Genomic DNA, 21,428 nt, shown 5'->3' on the forward strand with positions numbered 1-21,428 from the left:
CACAACCTCTCTGGGCAGCCTGGTCCAGTGCTCTGTCCTCCTCAAAGTAAAGATTTTTTTCCTTGAGTTCAAGTGAAACCTCCTGTGTTCTAGTTTGTACCCATCACCCCTTGTGCTATCACTGAGCACCACTGAAATTAGTCTAGCCCCATCCTCATGACCTCCATATTTCAGATATTTATGTGCATCTATATGATAAAATCCTCTTTCAGTTTTCTCTTTTCCAGGCTGAAAAGCCCCAGTTATCTTAGTTTCTTCTCACTGGAGAGATGCTCCAGTCCCTTGATCATCCTTGTGGCCCTCTGTTGGATTCTCTCCAGTCCTCCTGAAATGGAGAATCCAGAACTGGACACAATACTCCAGGTGCAGCCTTAGCAGGGGAGGCTAGAGGGGGAGAACTTTCCTTGAGCCGCTGTCCACACTTTTCTTAATGCACACCAGAATACTGTTGGCCTTCTTGTCCATGAGGGCAACATATGAGGAGTCATGTTCAAAATAAACAGAAGGAACTGATTCCTTCTACAGCTGCAGAAAAGTAGGGGAAAGTCTTGTTTATGTTTGATATGTTTTTCCTTTTATCTAGCACTTGCAGAGAAAGGATAGTGAGCTACATGAAACCATCATCTGATAAAATTTGGCTTTCTTGCTAGAAAACAACTTTAACCTCACATCAGATTTGGTGGAATTGTAACTATTTCTCCAAAGAAACATCATGAATTAAGTCAGTAGTCTTAATTAGAATAAGAAAATGGGGAACTTTTTGAAAGTGTTCTTTGCAATAAATTTTCCATTGTAATAAACTTTTCTTTAACATTTTCCCCTTGTACTTCTGATCTTTAGGAGCCAGTGTAGGTGCCTGGATGCCTACACTGATTCTTTGATCTAATAATTCTCCTCCTTCTTTTTGAAATGTCTGTTAATCTTTACATTCAATTTATCAATAGTATGGATAATGACTGGTCACATGTAGTTTGTCTATACCACGTTTTGAAAATATATAAAGCAAAAATCCAATTTTGCATTGCAGCATTTACAGAGACATGCGTTCTTCCTTTTCGTTACCTTGCAGTAAGAAAAATGTCAAATATAATGCTTCAAAGTATTGAGTGAAAAACACCCATATATTTGTAAATTACTCTGTTTCTTCTAAGGACAGTATAAAAATTACAGATAAATTCTGAAATGTACTGTAGTAATAAATTATTGCATCCTGTGTCCTCTGAATCCATCTATACTGAATTCAGCCTGATTTTCAAGACAATTCAATATTGTTCATAGTGGAAGATGTCCCTGCTCAACGCAAGGTATTGGACTAGATGACCTTTGGAGTTCCCTTCCAACCCAAACCATTCTATTATTCTATGAAACAACTTTGATGATAAAATGTTTGGGAAATCAGTCACAAGAAGAACAAAATGTACAATGGTGCAGATCTAAGACAGTCTCTAGGAGGCCACTAGTAATAAAAATCTTTTAGAATATGAAACATTTTAGTGCTTTCTAATGGTTTCTATCTAAATATACAGAGACATCTGTTCTTAATGCTTCAAACAAGTCCTAGAAGTGTTTATAATGCTTGTGACTGGACACTGCTGAAAGAAGGGTAGAATTCTGGCTTGAACACATCTAGTAATAAGGTTATATTGAAGCATTGCCACCCTTTGTATTAATCTAGCTATAGAAGTTTACAGATACAGGGTCTTTACTCAGAGACAGTGGGATATGTAAATGTGTCTATTTGATTAAAGAACATTAATCACATCAGCTCACAGTAGCACTGATGTGGTTCAGTCACCAAATCTTCCTGCAAATCTGTCTGTAATTTGCCTCAATAATCACTCCCTTGCCTGTCCAGATGCTCTGCCCTACTGCAAGGCAGAGAGGCTTTTTGTAAACAGCACCTCTCTTGAACAAGTGAAAATTGTCATATAACCTGACAACTTGTTGGAGATAAAACTGGGAAACAGGTTTAGAACTGCCTTCAGTTCTGCTCTGCCACTGAAATTGAAGGTTTCTAAAATTGTCACTCTTAGTGCTGGTTTTAAAATAATATTAATTCAGAGGTCAGCAGTTAAGCATCCCAGCTACATACCATGACAAAATCTGCCAAATTAATCTTTCTGAAAAATTTCTGTTCTTGGTTAATTATTTAATATTTGCTCTTCTATCAGGAGTCAGAACTAAATTCATTGCTAGCTGCTGTTTGAGAGTTTGTTTCATTAACGGTGAGCTGGATTGAAAATACAAATACTCTGTGTGTTCATAGCATTAGATGTGCACTATCCAACTCTGAAAACACTATTTTGCAGCTGGGTCATACTGAAACAAACAAACAAACAAACAAACAAAAAACCCCCAGCTATCTCTGCTTATTGGATCTTTCCTTTTTATTCCTCAAATTATAGGAGTATCCATGGTACTGGTAGTTTCATTTCCAGAGTCATAGCATAATGACATAAGGCAGACTATTATTATTAAATGACATAAGGCAGACTATTCCTGTAGCATCATATGCCATCTCTATCTTAAAGTCCTTATGCATAAAACATCCTTCACGGTGCTGCTAGGTGAATATGTGAATAAGTATAATCATTGTTGTTTGTGTTGATTTCTTAAGACAAAAGCTGTGAGGTTTGGCCAAGGTTACTTTGCAAGCTGAAACCTGAATCCTGGAACAATCTCCAGAGTCTTGTCAAGCTCAGTTAGTGAAGTTTCACTTCAAAGTCAGATATGTTTTTTTAATCATGTGAAATCTTTCCTCCCTTCACTCTTTCCCCACCCTCTCAACCAACCCAAATTCTCTTGTGTTAAAATTCAAGCAGCATTTTCCTGCAGAGTCCTCGATCATATTCTTGAACTCATTGACCTGTTCACTTGCTGCTCTCTTGACATGGCAATTTCCTCTACTTTTTATGCTGTCCACAGGCAATCTTTGGTCTGATCCTCTTGTAACTACTACAGATGCACATGGTCTTTGTTGCTCTGAACTGTGTGGTTCATAAATCTTTCAGGTTGTTGCATTGTTGGAAGAGAGTATAGATAGATATATAGACATGCATATAGACTGTGTATATGTACATACTTCATATACACATCACATGCAAAATAAATATATGTATTTTACACAGACAACTCAGGAAAACAGTAGACAAAAAAAATCTTGTGGATTAGCCAGATGAGCAGAGCATTCTCAACATGTGTGATGGTACAGGAAATTTAGAAGCTGATGCCTGTGCTAAGCCTTGCCCTTCCTGGATCCATCAGAACTTGCACACATGCGGAGTAGTTTAGTGCTTGAGTATTTGTCAGTGCCAAGGGTGAACAAAGTGTTTTCTGCACCTTAGATGCACCCTTATTTGAAAGGAAAGGAGGGTATGTGTGCATAGGTAGGTGTAGAGAGGAAACTTCATCCAAACTCGGTAATGCAGGTACACGGGAGAGTGAAAATACTCTCTGTTTGGAAAACTCCTGACATAATTGCTTTGTACTAAAAAAATATAGATGTTGTTCATATGAAAAGGTTATTTTCATTGTGTTGGTATCAAGAGGGTACTTACTTTGCTAAGTAGTCCACAAATTTGTAAACATTCAAATTGTGGTTTATTTTACTAACTTCTACTTAATCATGAATCAATGCAGTTCTTTATTCTGAAAGACAAAGGTTTATGTTTATGGCTTTCTGAAAAGTTACATTCACTACAGTACAGCAACTGTGGTGAAAAACAGTGACAAACCCTCTACTTCTTTGGAAAAATGACATTGTTGATTAATTGCAATATATTTCAACTGTGTATATATTTCTCACAGCCACCCAATTAGCACAATGGTTTCATTCTTTGGAGATTAACAGTCTCTCTTGTGTGCTCAGCTTCTTTCCAGCTTAGTACACTGTTTCTTTTGAGGGATTTGTTTTCCTGGGTTGAACATAAGAACTCAGAGCACCTTATCACACTTTCACAAGCTCACTCTCTAAGTGGGAAAGAAGAAGGGGGGCGGGGGAGAAGCCCATCAAGGCTTGTGCCACTTAAATCCAAGCTCTCACAGGATTTGTTTTTCTTTTGGCGTCAGATTAGATGTTCAAACCAAGCGGTATTGTGGGGCTGCGGGTGAGTGTCCACTGAACCCTTAACGAGGCTAATCCCACAGCAGCACATTCCAAGCAGCTAATGGGTGCAAGGGCTTTGCTCGCTCTCACATCTCTGCACTGCAGATGGACTAAGGGGTGGTGACAAATGTGTTATTAGCAATGACCAGCTGCAGGGAAGCGCGGACAGCAGAGTTTGCTCCGGGACAAACTTAAATGCCAAGTCTGATGCTCAGGTAAAGATTAGGGACTAAAAATGTTCTTGGTGGGATTTTGCATCTAGGTTAATAGAGACACTTAACCTAGAAATCTCAACTGTACTAAACTAAATCCAAGTTTAATTATGACATGTAATTTAGGAATTCACTGTGGACTTCAAATTGTCTTAGGAATTAATACTGAAGGACTATTTATAAAATAAGAATACAAGCTTCTCGCTCCTCTATTCTTGAAAATATTTTGCTATGCTTTTCTAAACTTTTCATTTATTAATATCTATTATAAACAAGAGATTAATGCAGAATATTTTATGAATGTCTTGATCTCCTCAAGTTATTCTAATTTTGTTATGAAGACTGTACAGCAAGTAATAATTTATACCTCTGAACCTTGTATGTCATTGCAAACTATCTCTGTCACAGAAAGGTAATTGGCATGGGGCAGTGAAATCAGATGCTTTCTTTTTAGTGTGGAAGGACAAGAAATTACAAAATTAAATCACCTATTTTGGCATTATGACTCTGCCTGATAGGTTAGTATGTTGTCTAAATGCTGGAAAGCCTTTTTTTGTATGTGAATAAAGGACTTTTTAAATCAGACTGTTACTTTTACAAAGTTACATTTGAAGAAGTATGATGAAAATTCAAATGAAAATTATTATTCCATTCGACATAGCTGAGTTTCTTTTCTACTTGCAAAGACAGTATGAAAAAGGAGTAGGGAAAAAAATTTAAAATGTCAGTTTTCTTGTGTTTTGAATGACTGCTGGTATACCTAAATAAAATAGGTTTTTTCTGTGAAGTACCTGTTACATCACCTTTTTGTACTGGGTCTTGAGGTTAGAGAAATTGAGTTAGTGTCCATCTTTAGAAAATATACATTAGATATATGTAGTAAATGAGTTAATGAAGCAAAATTGTTTGCAGGACAGTGTGCAAAATCTATGAAACTGAATGAAGGATATTTTTAGGGAGTCTTGGCAACATAAGGGATAACCTTAAGGTATGCAACCTCAGCAATAGGAGCTGATTTTGGATGTCAGGAAGAAAAGTTGTCTTGTAGAAGCTTTTCATGCTTTGTAGAGAAGATAAAGAATATTGCAGGAATGTATTTAGTGTTGAACAAACAATAAGAAAAAAACTAGATATTATTTTGTAAGTGTTCATTTTTTGTCAAAAATTTCTGTGTACGTATCAGTGTGCTTCTTATTAGTGTGTGTCTTATTATGGCAGTATAGAAAGCTCCTGTATTCAGGGAGCTCAGCTCAAAGTGTGGAAATTTTGAGAATGTATGGTCCATACAGTAAAGCATGCGATGTCCAATGTTAGCTTTGCCATTCCTGAATAATAATTTTAACTTCCTTTCCTCTTCTACAACACTCAACAGAAAAAAAAAAATTGCCAGGTAGATTATCTTCAAAGTTTCTGCAGTAAGAGGGTCAAAGTTCATGGAATTCACTCTGCATACAGTGACAGTTCTAGAAAGTTAGTTTATGAAAAGCCTTTCTTTGCCTGAAAAGAGTACTAAACTGATAAATTACTTAGTGGTACACTAGACTTCTAAGCTGATTTTACTGTATAACATACAGTGTTGTGGTGATGATGATGATTATTACTGCCTGCATCACAGGCTTGTAAGCATTTAAAAGCTGTAATAGATTAGAACTTCAAGATAATCTCCTGTACGTAAAGTAAAACTTTTTTATATTTTGCAGCATTTCCATACAGTTATCCTTTACTTAAGCATGAAACTTTCATTTTGCTATGGAAAGGAAAAAACAATCAAATGCAGTTCTAGTTAGTGTTTTCAATAGACTTCTCTATTCCTTGACTGTAAGACTGCCATCACTACAAAATTTGAATCTATCAGATTTTTAAAACAAAAATGCAGATAGAGCAAAGATAAAATATTGCTACATAGCATGAGTAACTACTAGATTAAATAATGGATTCTCTTCTGTGAAAAATGCAAAATAATAACATTTTATACACTGAGAGTGGTAAGTGATGACTGTAGCTAGAAGTTATTGTTATGGTACTTTACACTAGTGACATTTATAGACTCCCAAGAAATTTCCATAGTTTACAGTGTTTTTCAAAGCTCCCAGAAACACAGGTTTCTGGATTTAATGATTAAAAACAGGATACAGACTGAGCTGACAAATAGGTCACATTAGATATTTAGTAAGGTAACATTAGTTGGTAAAGTTAATAGTTTACTCTCTCACGTTATATAGTGAGAAGTAACATTAATTAGTCACACAATATTATAAAGGTAATGTCATATTTTCTGAGGCAAGATGCTCAAAATTCCATTACATTATTTAAAGCTCATTTCATATTACTTAACTCTCAGATGACTTTTTAAGAGGTCATAGTATATAATTCTGTTTATGTTGTGCAATTGATATTTAAATACATTTTATAACAATTACCTGTTTGAAATTAATTTTCAAAGGAAAGTTTGAACTCATCTCCTTACTAAATGAAATAATTGAATTCTCTCTGGGGAGTCTTTCATAGAGCTTGCCAGAATTCATGCTGTATGGAATGAGGACAACCTCAATAACTAAAAAGATGTCAGAACTCTGAAAATCTTTTTGTTGGTTTGCTCCATGTGTTGTTGGGTTTTTTCCCGACCAAATTGTCTTTATTTTGAAAAAAAATCTCTTGTGTATCTGAAAATTAGGACTATACTGAAAGTACTTGATTTCCTATCAATATGGGGGGGAATATTTTGAGTATTATGAACATGCCTAGCTTCACTGAGCTCAGTCAGTGTTAGAGGTTATATAATCTGGCCACCTGACTCATAATGTATCAATGTTTTTTGTGTTTGTTTTTTTTTTCCCTGATAAGATGTGTACATATGAAACTTCATATGTATTGGCTTCATGTCAAACAGCATTCCCAGTACTTGTATAAAAATTTGCATTGCAATCATGGTGTTAGAGGTTTTATTGTGAGAGACTTCTAGTTTCTGAGATTGTTTTTTTCAGCTGGGGCAGACTTATTTGTATCACTGAAATGGAAACAGATTATAAGTATGTTTAGTGACTATATGTGTTATTTCTATACCATGGAGAAAGATCTATAGTTTGAATTAATTCTTCTTCAGAGATTCCTATGAGAATATAGATGACAGCATCAAAGCCATCTGGATAGTGAGTATGAAAACAATCTTAAGAGCTTCTGCTGGTTGCATAGCAGAAAGGAACCATAGTTCTAATGGAAAAAGCTTGATCTGTGCAAATATGTGTACTGTGTATTTGCAAGACAGAGAAGTTTTCCTTTGTGTCGGCATTTTCCCTTCAGTTGTACTATAAATTGTGTTTAATAATCAGACAGAGCTCATGGCATTTCCTTTCTCTCTTTTAGGCACAGAAATCATGGATAGAGAGAGCATTCTACAAGAGAGAATGTGTTCATATCATACCCAGCACCAAAGACCCCCATAGGTAATTGCATGCTACTTGTATGAAACATGAAAGTTACAAGAAAATGACTACATATGTGTATGCATATATATGTATATGGATATAAATAGTCTGTTTAAGACTTATTGGATCAGAAAGTGGTTGAATTACATCTGGAGTGATTGATTGCTATGATCAGTATTTATTTATTTCAAAACTTAGGCAAAAAAAAAGAAAGATAAATTGAAGGAGGATCAGCATTTGTGTTTATTTTCCTTATATTCTAAGTTCAATATTCAATGCCTTGGATATTTACCTACACCAGATTCATGACACACAATACTGTTAGAAGAAAATAATTGAAGTGACCTATCAATTCAAAATATGTTTTAGTCCATGTTAAAGCAAATTACTTAGCTAGATAGCATCTGAAGACAGCAGAAAATGTTCTTTAACTTCATTTTGTGCATATCTAAAACAAACCAAGATTTTACAAAATACAGAACAAGTAAACAAGAGACTAGAAAGAAAAGGCAGTATCTGTATTATGGTGCATCCACAGGTCTCTGAAGTAGGAGTTTCAGGTAGCAGGAAAGTGGTCAGCAGAGTTGGAAAGGCCAGGGAGGGGCAAGGGATGTAGGCCTTTTAAGGTATTTTGTTTCCCTGATCAGGCTGACTCATTTTCTATTTGTTTAATGTCATAGGTGTTGCTGTGGGCGTCTAATAGGTCAACACGTTGGACTAACTCCAAGCATCTCCATTATTCAGAATGAGAAAAATGAAAGCAGGCTCACTCGCAATGACATCCAGTCAGAGAAATGGTCCATCAGCAAGCACACACAACTCAGCCCGACAGATGCTTTTGGAACCATTGAGTTCCAAGGAGGAGGCCACTCCAATAAAGCCATGGTAACAATGTTTTTCTCTTAGATAAATAATGCTGATAGTACAAGAAGTTCACTCACAAAGGATAAACAGCATTCTTTCTTAACTTCATTTTAAAAAATTGCTTGGTGTAAGACCATACTGTATGTTTTCATGCATCATGTGTCAAAGGATTGGAGAACAGAATTAACTGTAAAGCCTGAAGTGCAGCATAACAGGGAATACCAATGGCTGGCCATCCCTGGTTTTTTTTGAATAACTTTAGAATTTAGCTATGGTTTCCCATTGCTGGATGTGTCTACAAGGCTAACGAATGTGAAATATACCCATTTCTCCAGACATATATTGGACGATAGACTAGTCAGTCTTACTGGTTCACCTTTCAGGGAAATAAGAGGCCCCGTAAGGATCTAAGATAGGAACTGGGAAATCCATATCCTGCCACAGATTTCCTTCAGCAAGTCACTTAATCATAATACAATGCTATGAGGCAATACGAAAGTACATTAATCTGAAGGCATTTCTCCTCTAAATCAGAGAGATGTTTCCAGCACCCACACTAACCCATGCTCTTCTATGTGGCATTACATGAAAGGAAGAATCTCTCTGGCTCTATCTAAACTGCAGAACCTGGAACTTAGGGAATGAAAGACGAGTGTCTGCCCAGCCGCCCAGCACATTTTGGCTAAGACACTGTTTTGGCGAGCAGTGAGGGCACACCATAAAATAATCTGCCCAGCAACCCAGTACCGTCTTCTTTATCTGAATTCTTCCCAACAGGTCCCTCAGCCTCTGTTGTGGTACTAGATGGATTAAAGACAATGAAAAGCTCAGGTACTACACTAGCAAGAGTCAGGTATTTTTGTCAGATGGTTACCTACATGACAGAGATAGAATGATTACTTGAGTGGATAATTTTGTTCTTCCAGAAGGATGGCTCATTTTGATGGAAACCAGAAATCACTGTTGTACCATGAAACAGAAAGAAAATTAGGTTATTTCTCTGAGACATCTTGTGTTCAGTTGACAAACAATCATCCATAGGCCATTGCTATAGAGAGACTCAGACTGAGTAAATAACATTTGTTTAGTGCGAATAAATTGACACCTTCCTCAGCACTGACATAAGCCAAACTGTGCTGTGTGTATCTTCACAAGGAGTGAGAATAAAACAGAATGTTTTTCATCAAAACTAAGATTCAGCAATATAGTAACCATCATGCTATTGACCATATAGGGATACTTTCCGTGCAATCTATCTCTGAGAAAAGGTAATCACTAGTTCTCTTAAAGTGATGTCCTTGAAGTTCACTATAAGGCAATAAACTGCCCTGCCCAGACAAAAGTAGTCTATGGCAGTTAAGAAATAATGAAGGGTTTCAGGAAACTGTTGGTGCCAGTTTCTTGAGAGGAGTTCTGAGCTTTGTTGGGATTCTGCTGTCCTGGTACATTGTAACAGAACAAGAAATTCTCCGAGGTATTTGCTGCATCATCAAAGTAATACACTTGAAGTGAAGCTGTGGAGATAAAGTTGGAAGTCAACACAAAGGAAAGAAAAATCTTGTCACAGACCAAACATTTATTGTTGGAAAACCTGCATTTATTTTGCCAGTACTAGAATCAGGAAGATAGTTGCATCTGCCATCTATTCATAGCCATTAAGCCCCATTCAAAACATGAGAACAACCAAATTGTTCACGAATTAAATAAGTCTATAAAAGCTTCAGAAATTCAATCATCCCACTAGTGGGAAAAGTGCTTCAAATTAAACAGTTTACTAAATATCTCTTTAATGAATGTCCTGCTTGTTTACCAGCAATAAGAAAGCCATCTTTCATATGACCAAAACACTAATAAGGAGGTCTGTGTAGCCAGTAATTTTGCAATTTTTTTAAAATGGAAGCAAAATAAAGAGCTTTCTTATACTATGATGTGTTTGTCACTGGACACAGCATGAAAGTGTTCTTATGATCAGATTTCCAGCCCCAAACATGATTTTAGGGTAGGTTATAGTCAAAGAGCTGTCTAACTAGCAGTTGCAGTTTTATTAATAGAAAGAGTGAAACTTCCGTCACTGAGTTTACTGGGTACAAGGTCTTTCCTGCAGTAGATAAAACTTACCAAATCAAAATCTTTCTATGAAAGCCATGAATTTGCAACCAATCAAGGAGAGGAGGGGATTAGAAAAAAAAATACATTATCTTCAAAAATAAGGCTTGGAAAGGAACAAGTACATAACGATTCTTGGAAACGTTCTTGTTTAGATAATATCTTTTCAAACCTAAAAGCAGAGAAGCAGGAGCTTCAACAGGGACAGAGAGAGAAAAGGGGAAAAAACATGATAAATGAACACTTGTTCTTTTCTAAAAATATGCTACTTAATATTTTCAAGCTACAGGATATCATGTATCACTATAGCATTCAAAATCATTGTTGTTTACCATCATAGTAGGTAAATACTGTGCCTACAGCTGATAGAATAACTCCATAGAGCAGCAAGATTTAGCAAGCTAACCAACATCAAGGAAAGCCTTAGGGGAAAAATTAGACATAAAATTCACTACGTATTTCTTTTCTTCCTGAAATAGATGCCCACACATGACAGTATCATGCGAGTGAAATGTGAAACTGAGATTTATCTTAGTCTCTGCCAACATCAAAATTGGCAAATTTTTCTGAATCTGGCTAAACGGAATGAGGTGGAGTTTATTAATGGAAACCATAACCTCAGATTTGTAAATGGGAAACTGATAATTAATGGAACAGATTAGTGAGTTTGAGACTAATAGGTAATTATTTCCTCCATGGAAGAAAGAGAAATAGATTTTAATAATATATATAAATTTAATAGTAAATGTATGTATACTCTGCATGCATATTTGCTACGAATGCAGTGATATAATATTATAGCAGTTGCCACCAGCCAATTAATAGTTGCACCTTCAGCCCTGACTCTCAGAATTACACCAAGATTTTCATCAAACATATGAATTTGGAGCAAAACAGAAAAGATGATGTAAGATTACATGTTACCTATAGAACTGACTATGCCATTAATTTTATTTCCACAGCTAGGTACATAGTACAAAAATTCTCAAACAGCAAGAATTTTGCTAATATCGTTGAGTACCTTCAGTGGAGCCACACTAAGCTACTTAATAATGTGAATAGCTGAGGTGCAATAGACTAATAGAAACATCTAGCTGAGATTAAATAACATTGGTTAACAAGATCCATTTTTAAAAGACCTTTCAGTCTCCATGAAACCACAGATGATTCTGCAATAACACTGTCATTTTTAGATCTCTATCAACTTCATATTTTCTTTACATGTGGCTTATCCCATAAATGGTTAAAAAAAAAACATTTTTAACTTCATATTTACTAAACTGAAAATCTGCCATAAAATTTTGAATTTTGACAAGTGTAAAAATATCTGAGAGGGATGTGGAGATATGTGGACTTTCTTAACAGCTTTTGCAATAGATCAGTAGATTAAAAAAAGACAGGAAAATTAATAAAATGTGGTCTGCTTTTATCAGTTAGTAGTTTAAGAAAAAACATGGATAAGTTAATCTAACTATGTACTGGCAGCTTATTATCCTAACTCTTGAGAGCAATTATTAAACTACTGTGTGTGATTCCGTTCCAATTATGAGCCACATTGTGAACAATTTCAAAACAGATTCTGGTCATTAGTGAACCAGTTAAGAAAATCTTGCTGTGAAGCATTTTCACTGATCTTGCGGCCAAACTAAATCAATGTTACACTTACTATCTGCTTTACCACAAAAAAAACCAAACCAAACCAAACCAAGAAAACCCCACAAGCCTCTTAACATTCTTTCGTTACCTATATGGTAGTTTTAGGCTATGGCTTTAAAAATTTTTCACAGATCTTGAACAGAAAGTGGTAAGATGTAAATAAATCACTATTGGGTGTAGAAAGGAAAATAATGATAGTTCTAAACAATCCCATTGGAGAGGTTCCTACCATAAGATTTAGTTTGCAAAACAATCTTTCTCCTTTTTTGCTTCTTCGCTCTGGGAGAGACTAACCCACTTCTGCTTGACTGTGGCTGCGCTGCTTTGTTGTGATTAGTATTAACAACAACTTCTCTACTATTTTCTCTTGTCCCTTTTGTGTACAGTGGGGTAGGGAAGAAGGCAGAGAAGGAAGAAGCTGTTGCAGCTCCCATGGTCTTTGGCCAGGGGAGTTCTTGTGCTGTTTATTAATTGTAAATACCTGTAAATCTTGTATACGTGGTACATATTCATTGCATTTCATTGTAGACTGTAGTTTTGCTTATAAATATAGCCTCATTTGCTTCCAGCTGAGCTCATCTGGCAAAATTTAATGCTGGGGGGAATTTTCAACCCACCACAACCTACTGTCTAGATTCCGTATCAACTTCTTTTAAAGGAGTACCCTTTACAGAACTGGAATTTCTTTGATAACATTTTTTCAAAGCTCAATGGAAGACTGATGTTTGAAAAACATTAATGACTTAGCTTCACTCTTCCTAACTGAGAGCATTCCAGTGATACATTTAATATGTACAATGAAAAGTTAATACATGTTTGCAGCTGTAGAAATGAAATTCAGTTCAGTCTTATGAGCTTATTTACTTCAGTGTTATAGGGTTAACATTTCTTGTAGTGCGTGGAAATATGAAAGAACATCTGTGGAATTACAGTGTCCATAAACAGTTTCTTAGACACTTTCTAATATTCAAATTATCACAACAACATACTTTGCTGATGATATTTTGAAATTGGCCAAATAAAAAGGTCTATTTCTGATTCTGAAATAAGTTTTCTGTCAGAACTTTGTAAAAAAGGGCCTGAAGAGCCGTTGGTGCTTTTGAGAGGAGACAAAGAGAACCCTGTAACTTGTGTAAACCATGAAAAAGCAGAAAACATTGGTTTTGTTACAGTAAATTAATACTTAAAGAACATCTACAGAATTTAAAAGAGAGTATCCTACATGGAGAAAAAGGAAAATAACACAGAAAAATGTCTATCCAAAGCCCAGTTAAATCATTGAGGCTCCTTACACTGACTAATTTCACAGAATCATAGAATCAGTCAGGGTTGGAAGGGACCACAAGGACCATATAGTTCCCATCCCCCTGCCATGGGCAGGGACACCTCACACTAGATCAGCGATGCCAAAGCCTCATCCAGCCTGGCCTGAAACACCTCCAGGGATGGGGCCTCAACCACCTCCCAGGACAACCCATTCCAGGCTCTCACCACTCTCATGGGGAAGAACTTCTTCCTCACTTCCAGCCTGAATCTCCCCACTTCCAGCTTTATTCCATTCCCCCTAGTCCTTGTAGCCTAAAAAGTCCCTCCCCAGCTTTCTTGTAGGCCCCCTTCAGATACTGGAAGGCCACAATAAGGTCACCTCAGAGCCTTCTCTTCTCCAGACTGAACAGCCCCAACTCTTTCAGTCTGTCCTCATAGGAGAGGTGCTCCAGCCCTCTGATCATCCTGGTGGCCCTTCTCTGGACACCTTCCAGCATGTCCATATCCCTCTTGTAACAAGGGCTCCAAAACTGGACACAGTACTCCAGGTGGGGTCTCACCAGAGCAGAGTAGAGGGGGAGAATCACCTCCCTTGACCTGCTGGCCACACTTCTCCAGATGCAGCCCAGGCTCTGGTTGGCTTTCTGGGCTGCAAGTGCACACTGACAGCTCATGTTGAGCTTCTCATCCACCAGCACCCCCAAGTCCCTCTCCTCAGGGCTGCTCTCCAGCCAGTCACTGCCCAGCCTGGCCTTGTGCTTGGGATTGCCTCGACCCAGATGCAGGACCCTGCACTTGGTCTTGTTGAACCTCATGAGGTTGGCTTGTGCCCACCTCTCCAGCCTGTCAAGGTCCCTCTGGATGCCATCCCTTCCCTCCAGCGTGTCTGCTGCACCACACAGCTTGGTGTCATCAGCAAACTTGCTGAGGGTGCACTCCATGCCACTGTCCATGTCACCAACAAAGATGTTGAACAAGACTGGTCCCAGGACTGATCCCTGAGGAACTCTGCTTGTCACTGGCCTCCACTGGGACATGGAGCCATTGACAGCCACTCTTTGGGTGTGGCCATCAAGCCAGTTCTTTATCCATCTCGTGGTCCACCCATCAAACCCATGTGTCACCAGTTTGGAGACCAGGATGTGGTGTGGGACAGTGTCGAAGGCTTTGCTCAGGTCCAGGTAAATGACATCAGTTGCTCTCCCCTCATCTATTAATGTTGTGACCTTGTCATAGAAGGCCACCAGGTTTGTCAGGCAGGATTTGCCCTTGGTGAAGCCATGCTGACTGTACCCAATCACCTCTTCACTATTCTTCTGTCTCAGTAGTGCCTCCAGGAGGATCTGCTCCATGATCTTACCAGGCACAGAGGTGAGACTGACTGGCCTGTAGTTCCCTGGTTCTTCCTTCTTACCCTTTTTGAAAATGGGAGTAATGTTTCGCCTTTTCCAGTCAGTGGGTACTACCCGAGACTGCCAGGACTTTTGGAATATAGTAGAGAAGGGTTTAGCAACCTCATCTGCCAGTTCTCTCAGTACCTGTGGGTGTAGCCCGTCCGGGTCCCATGGATTTGAACACTTTCAGGTTCTTCAGGTGATCACAAACCTGATCTTCACTTATGATGGGCAGTTCTTCCTTCCAGTCCCTGCCATTATCTTCCAAGACTTCAGGAATGTGGCTGGAGGCCCTTGCAGTGAAGACTGAGGTAAAGGAGTCATTGAGAACCTCAGCCTTTTCCATGTTACTTGTGACCATTTCACCTGTTTCCTTTCTGAGGGGGCCCACATCTTCACTAGTCTTCCTTTTACCATGAATATACCTGTAGAAATTCTTAGTGTTCCCTATAACCTCCCTGGCTAGATTCAATTCAAACTGTGCTTTGGCTTTCCTAACCAGGTCTCTTGCTGCTCGGGCAGCTTCCTTATATACCCCCATTCCAGCTGTCCTTTCCTCCATTCCTTGTAGAGCTTCCTTTTAAGTGACATTGTGTCCAGCAGCTCCTTGCTCATCCAGGCAGGCCTCCTAGCATTCTTCCCTGCTTTCCTCTTTGTTGGTATACATTGCTCCTGGACACAGAGGAGGTGGTCCTTGAATACTGACCAGCTGTCCCGGGCCCCTCTTCCCTCTTTGAATGAGGCCTGAAGATATTAAGAAGAATATTAATTTAAAAAACCCAATCTGGCTTCAATCTAAGTAACAGTCTTTCTGCTGAGTTCAGTGAGAATTACATCAGGCCTGTCTTTTACATGAAGGTCACAGTCTGAAGGAAACAGTGCTTAAGAGGTATCTGCAGTCATGGACTCTTACTTAATGTAGGTGAAATAGCCACCCAGTAACTGCATGCATCACAGAGAAACAAAGGAGCAATATTAAGCTGCAGATCACAAAATATTCTTTGAAGAGAGTTTATTTGAGGAAGTTCTTAATTTTTCAATTTTATTCACTGAGACCCTCATCTGCAGTCATTCAGCACGTGCTTTAATGGGACAGCTCTGCTTGATCACAGAATAGTACTTTTGCCACTCAGGAGCTTTGGCTTGTACCCTAGGACACTGGAGATGCACACATCTGGCTGTTTGACTGACGATGGGTGTCCTGGTTTGAGGCCAGACAGATCCTCTCTTGCCCCGAAAGGGACAAAAGAATGACACTCACACAAACGGATTGAAGAGTGATGGAAAGTTAAAATGGAAAAGCGATTGGTGAAACTACAGAAGACTACAAAGCATAGTGGCAAAGAATATTCCAGAGCGTAGAGAGCCCCTTACATAATTCCCAAAGCTTCCCAATTCTTCCCTTTTTCCCACCTGAGGGTATACTCAAAACCCCCAGGGCTCTTTCTTCCCCACCTCCCACTGCTAGGGGAGTCTCAGGCTGGCCAGGTCTGAGCCTGCCCCTCCTCCATTCTCCTCCTGGCATTAGGCCTAGACAGGCCCAAGAGTTCTTGAGGATACTCCCCCGGCATTACCCGATAAGAGAGGACATCTCCCATGGGAGCAGAGAGGGAAAAAAGAGAAAGAATATGACTTTGCAGATGGATTTATAGGGGCAGGATTTGTGGGTAGAAATACGCCGTCTCCTGTGTCCACCCCTATTGGGTGGACATTCAGGACACCGGAGGTGTAACATATGTGGCAGTAGCAGGGGGCACCCAGCCTAAACTGCCACAATGGGCAGAATTATTATTTAGGAAACCACTAGATAGAAAAGTGACATCAAACTGCTCCCCTGCTTACTACTTATTAGGATGGGTTGGGTTGGAAGAGACCCCCAAAGGTCATCTATTACAAGACTTCTGTTCTAGTTTAGGGATCAAAATGGAATGACAGCTTGAACTTGATAGTTTATCATTTCACAGTTTTCTGACAGGTTGGTCTGTAGGTTTTGTGCCTTTCAGTTTTATTTTTACCTATATTTCCTGTTTATAAAGTAAAATGAATTCTTAGGATAAGTATAGAAGGGATTTGACTGCAGCATAAAGAACAAACAGTTCTTTGTAACATCTCTACATATCACATAAATGTAAGAATATATTTCTTCTAACTTTGTGTTTCGGTATATAGATTTATAATTATTGAAACTCAGAGGTCTTAGTGAAGAAGAAAATTAAAGAGATTTTTGCCAATTAATACATAGGCTCAGAAAAGGAGAGACAGTGAAGTTACACATTCAGGAGTATAAAACAATGCTAAAGATTAAAAAAAAAATAAAAACAGTTACTGGCTGAAATAGATAACACATCTGATGCCATTAGTGCCTTCATCTTAGTATCATCCCAGATGATGTAGTGGCCTCTGTTTTCAGGAAATTTATGGCCATTACTAATATAAGTTCACTTTAATCATCTTCTTAAAACTCCCAATTTGTTTTCACCAAAGACAGCATAAGGTACCGGTGATCCCAAAATGTAATCTCTGTAGTTTGACCAGTAGAGGTTTCATGTAGGTCTTATGAAGGATTCTGTGTCAACAAAGCATTTGTGATAATGTCAATAAGACATTGCTCTTTGCAGTTCCATCTCTCCCTAGGGGCAGAGCAAAGGAAATAAGGATCGATCTCCTTACAAACCCTCTGGTGTGTTAAAAGTTTGATTGGCCCTTGAATCTTAATAAAATTATTAGCTTTACCATCTGGTCAGTAGGGTCAAATGCCATGCTAAATTTTCTAAAATCCCATGCAGAAAATTGAATGAGTACCTAGTAAGAATGCAGTTTATGTATATATAAGCTCTAGGGTACGTTATGCTCCTGCCAGACATGAATATTGTATGTTCTTCGTCCGTTAGCTGCTATGAATTCCACAGTATCACACTACATTAGAGGTTGGAAGGGACCTCAAGAGATCATCAAATCTAACCTCCCTGCCAATGCAGGATCACTTAGGGTAGTCCACACAGGAATGCATCCATGTGGGTTTTACCTGACTACTGGGGAGAATATTACTTATGAACTTGAGGGAACGCACATTTCCCAAGTTCTTGCCCAGCTTTCAGTTTGGCTATGCTCACCTTGCTTCCCTGTGGCTATTTGCCCAAACACTTTCCTGCTTCCAGAAATGTTAAGAATGGCTGTTCACTGCACAACAACTTTTTCTTGCAAAGAAACCCATCTATTAGCAATTTCTTCCAGAAAAACAAGTCAAGCACTTATTTCTTATTCAACTAGAAGGCCAATGGCATCCTGGCCTTTATCAGGAATAGTGTGGCCAGCAGGAGCAGGGAAGTCATTCTGCCCCTGTACTCAGCACTGGTTAGGCCACACCTTGATTACTGTGTCCAGTTCTGGGCCCCTCAGCTCAAGAAAGATGTTGAGTTGCTCAAACGTGTCCAGAGAAGAGCAACAAAGCTGGTGAAGGGTCTGGAGCACAAGCACTATGAGGAGCAGCTGAGGGAGCTGGGGTTGTTTAGTCTAGAGAAGAAGAGGCTCAGGGGAGACCTTATTGCCATCTACAACTGCCTGAAGGAAAGCTGTAGCCAGGTGGCGGTTGGTCTCTTCTCCCAGGCAACCAGTGATAGAACGAGAGGACACAGTCTGAAGCTGTGCCAGGGGAGGTTTAGGCTGGATGTTAGGAAGAAATTCTTCACAGAAAGAGTGATTGGCCTTTGGAATGGGCTGCCCAAGGACATGGTGGAGTCACTGTCCCTGGAGGTGTTTAAAATAAGACTGGATGAGGCACTTAGTGCCATAGTTTAGTTGGTTAGATGGTGTTGGTTGATAGGTTGGACTTGATGATCTTGAAGGTCTTTTCCAACCTGGTTAATTCTGTGATTCTGTGATAGAGAGGAGTCTGTTTTACACCATTTACTAAAAATGAACATTTTGTCAAGAAATACTGATTAGACATATTATAACAGGACAAAATTATTGCTTTATATGTGTGGATATTATAATTCCTGGTATGTTACAATAAATAAGTTAGATCTAGACCTTCCTCTTGCTGAAAGCAATGGTGCATATATAGTACACTTGATCAGTATCTGTACTGACAACCCATCAAGGGAAAGACAACTGCAGTAAGTATATGGATTTTCTCAATTGTAAGTTTGATAGAAAAGTGGTTTTCTGTAGCTTAATTTATTCCGTTAAGAGTATCCTTCTGGATCATACCGGCTCTAGAAAGAATTTTATCCTCTTAAGGTCCATTCCTGCTATACAGCTAGGATTCAAAGAACCCCTATCTGCCCTGTCACAGGCTATGTGAAATACTTTGTATATCAGCAACAGAAAGAGCAGAAGAACGAGTCCAGAGTGAAAGGCCTGTCAGAAAGACATAGGCATATATGCAACATGGTAGTGCTGTAGAATGCTGTAAGACAGTTGTTATATTTCAGCACACACAGATGGGCATGGTATCCTTTGGGGCAAAATACTGCAGATGTAGTACAGAAGAGGCAAGAACTGCAATTTTTAAATGTGTTTCAAAGCACTTTTAGGGTCCTATGCCTTATTAGGCAAATTCACTAATTTATGCATATCATTTGGTGAGTATTAAGTTATCATTCATTTATCTGAAAAGCACCTGTTTAGTAGTCTTGCTGAGTTTAAATTTCTGTGTGCTTGAACAACTCGTTTGAGCTTGGTTCCATTGTTTCCTACCTTTTGAGAGCTTGATTTTGCTGATTTGAAAATGAGATACTGGTACACACACAGTTGTGTTTCTGATTCTCTAGGTCACCTTTGGCAGGCCACCTAAAGTTTTGCTCCAGAAATTTAAAAAGTTTATCTATAAATTTAAAAAAAATAATCTTTCAAGCACTGCTAAGCATGTTGAAACAATTAATGATTTCATTTCCTAAATAAAGGGAAATCGTCTAGCCTGTGAATTGTAACTGTTCCATTATTCTTAGCTAACTTTTAAAAAGTCTCCAAGCAATTAGTGCTTTTGTCATCAAAGCTGCCTTATTCCAGTGATCTCTTGCATGTAGATTATATGTATTAGGAAACAGTGAGTATAACAAATTTTTTTTTATCTCTACTACTGTTCTTATTTCTGCAGTATGTACGTGTGTCCTTTGACACAAAGCCTGACCTTCTTCTGCATTTGATGACCAAAGAGTGGCAGCTTGAGCTCCCTAAACTTCTCATCTCTGTACATGGGGGCCTTCAGAATTTTGAACTTCAGCCAAAACTGAAGCAAGTCTTTGGAAAAGGCCTCATTAAGGCTGCTATGACAACTGGAGCATGGATTTTCACCGGAGGAGTAAACACAGGTAACAGCACCATTGAAATGAAAGTACAGTGGCATCTAGGAGATTTCATCACAGGAAAATAATTAGGATTGATGAGATTAAGGAGCCATTCTTTGTTTTATTTTATTTTATTAGCGTTGGCTGTACTATGTGCAAATTAGAAAGTGCCAAGTTCATACCGGCCTGGCAGCTACCAGGGAATAAAGGGTTTGCTTAAGCATGAAAGCACACTGGGGAGTGGAAAATAAAGCCTTCTGTAATGCAGTTATATTAGTATACTGCCAACAAAGACTTAATAAGATCAACAATAATCTACAGGAAGGAACTACTAACCAGAAACTGAACAAATCAACCTCTCATTACATAAAACAGAAAATACCATTATTTAATTTTATAAGATGGTGAAGTAAAGAAGCAAGAAAAGTTCTGTTTTGTGGATGAAGTGGAAACCTTTATTGTGAATCAGTATCACTTTTCTCTTTCTTGTAGAAAGCTTGACCTAATCTTTTCTATTACCTCTGCAGCAAGAGCAGTAACATTGCCACTTCTGTTCAAAGTTAAGAACATCTGTAACATACCATATGCATGTCCTAATGAACCGAGATAGCAGCTGAGCCAGCTCTGTTCAGAGACAATGTAGGTTAGGGGAATAAGCTACAAAACAGTTCCACAGATGGAAAAGGTTGGGCAGTGGCTTCCCAGTTACCCTCCCTGTAAGAGGCAGGAAAGAGTTGAGAATCAGGAGAGAATGAAAGAGTTCCACTAGAGATAAATGCAAAAAGTTTTGAGCTAGGACATCTACTTGTAAATGCTTATTTAATTCTCATTTGCTGCTGTAACAAAGGTATAATTTATTACTTTAGTAATCCCAGAGTGTATCCTCTTATTGTCTATGGAAAACACTGTAATCACACTATCATGCATTAATTTTAGTGCATTGGGGATCAGCTCCTACATATTTGAATATGAATGCCTAGTTTCCAGAGCACATCAAATTCAAAACAGTGTTTTTTTTTTCTCACAGCAGCCACACAAATAGCAAGGAAAAGGCACAGCTTTTGGAGTGTTAGACAGATAAATAGACAAACTCGCCTGTATATAAGATG

The 21,428-nt window shown here is 38.5% G+C and overlaps 1 protein-coding gene across 1 annotated transcript in view; it reads left to right on the forward strand.

The window, feature by feature from the left end:
* The window catches only part of TRPM3 (transient receptor potential cation channel subfamily M member 3), a 302,338-nt gene that overhangs the window by 126,003 nt on the left and 154,907 nt on the right, over positions 1–21,428 (forward strand). The window contains exons 2-4 of the mRNA XM_054397381.1: positions 7,681–7,760; positions 8,423–8,627; positions 20,130–20,343. Of these exons, the coding sequence (XP_054253356.1) occupies positions 7,681–7,760; positions 8,423–8,627; positions 20,130–20,343 (499 nt within the window). The remainder of the gene's footprint in view (positions 1–7,680; positions 7,761–8,422; positions 8,628–20,129; positions 20,344–21,428) is intronic.

This window comes from Indicator indicator, chromosome Z, assembly GCF_027791375.1.
Source record: "Indicator indicator isolate 239-I01 chromosome Z, UM_Iind_1.1, whole genome shotgun sequence".
NCBI lineage: Eukaryota > Metazoa > Chordata > Aves > Piciformes > Indicatoridae > Indicator > Indicator indicator.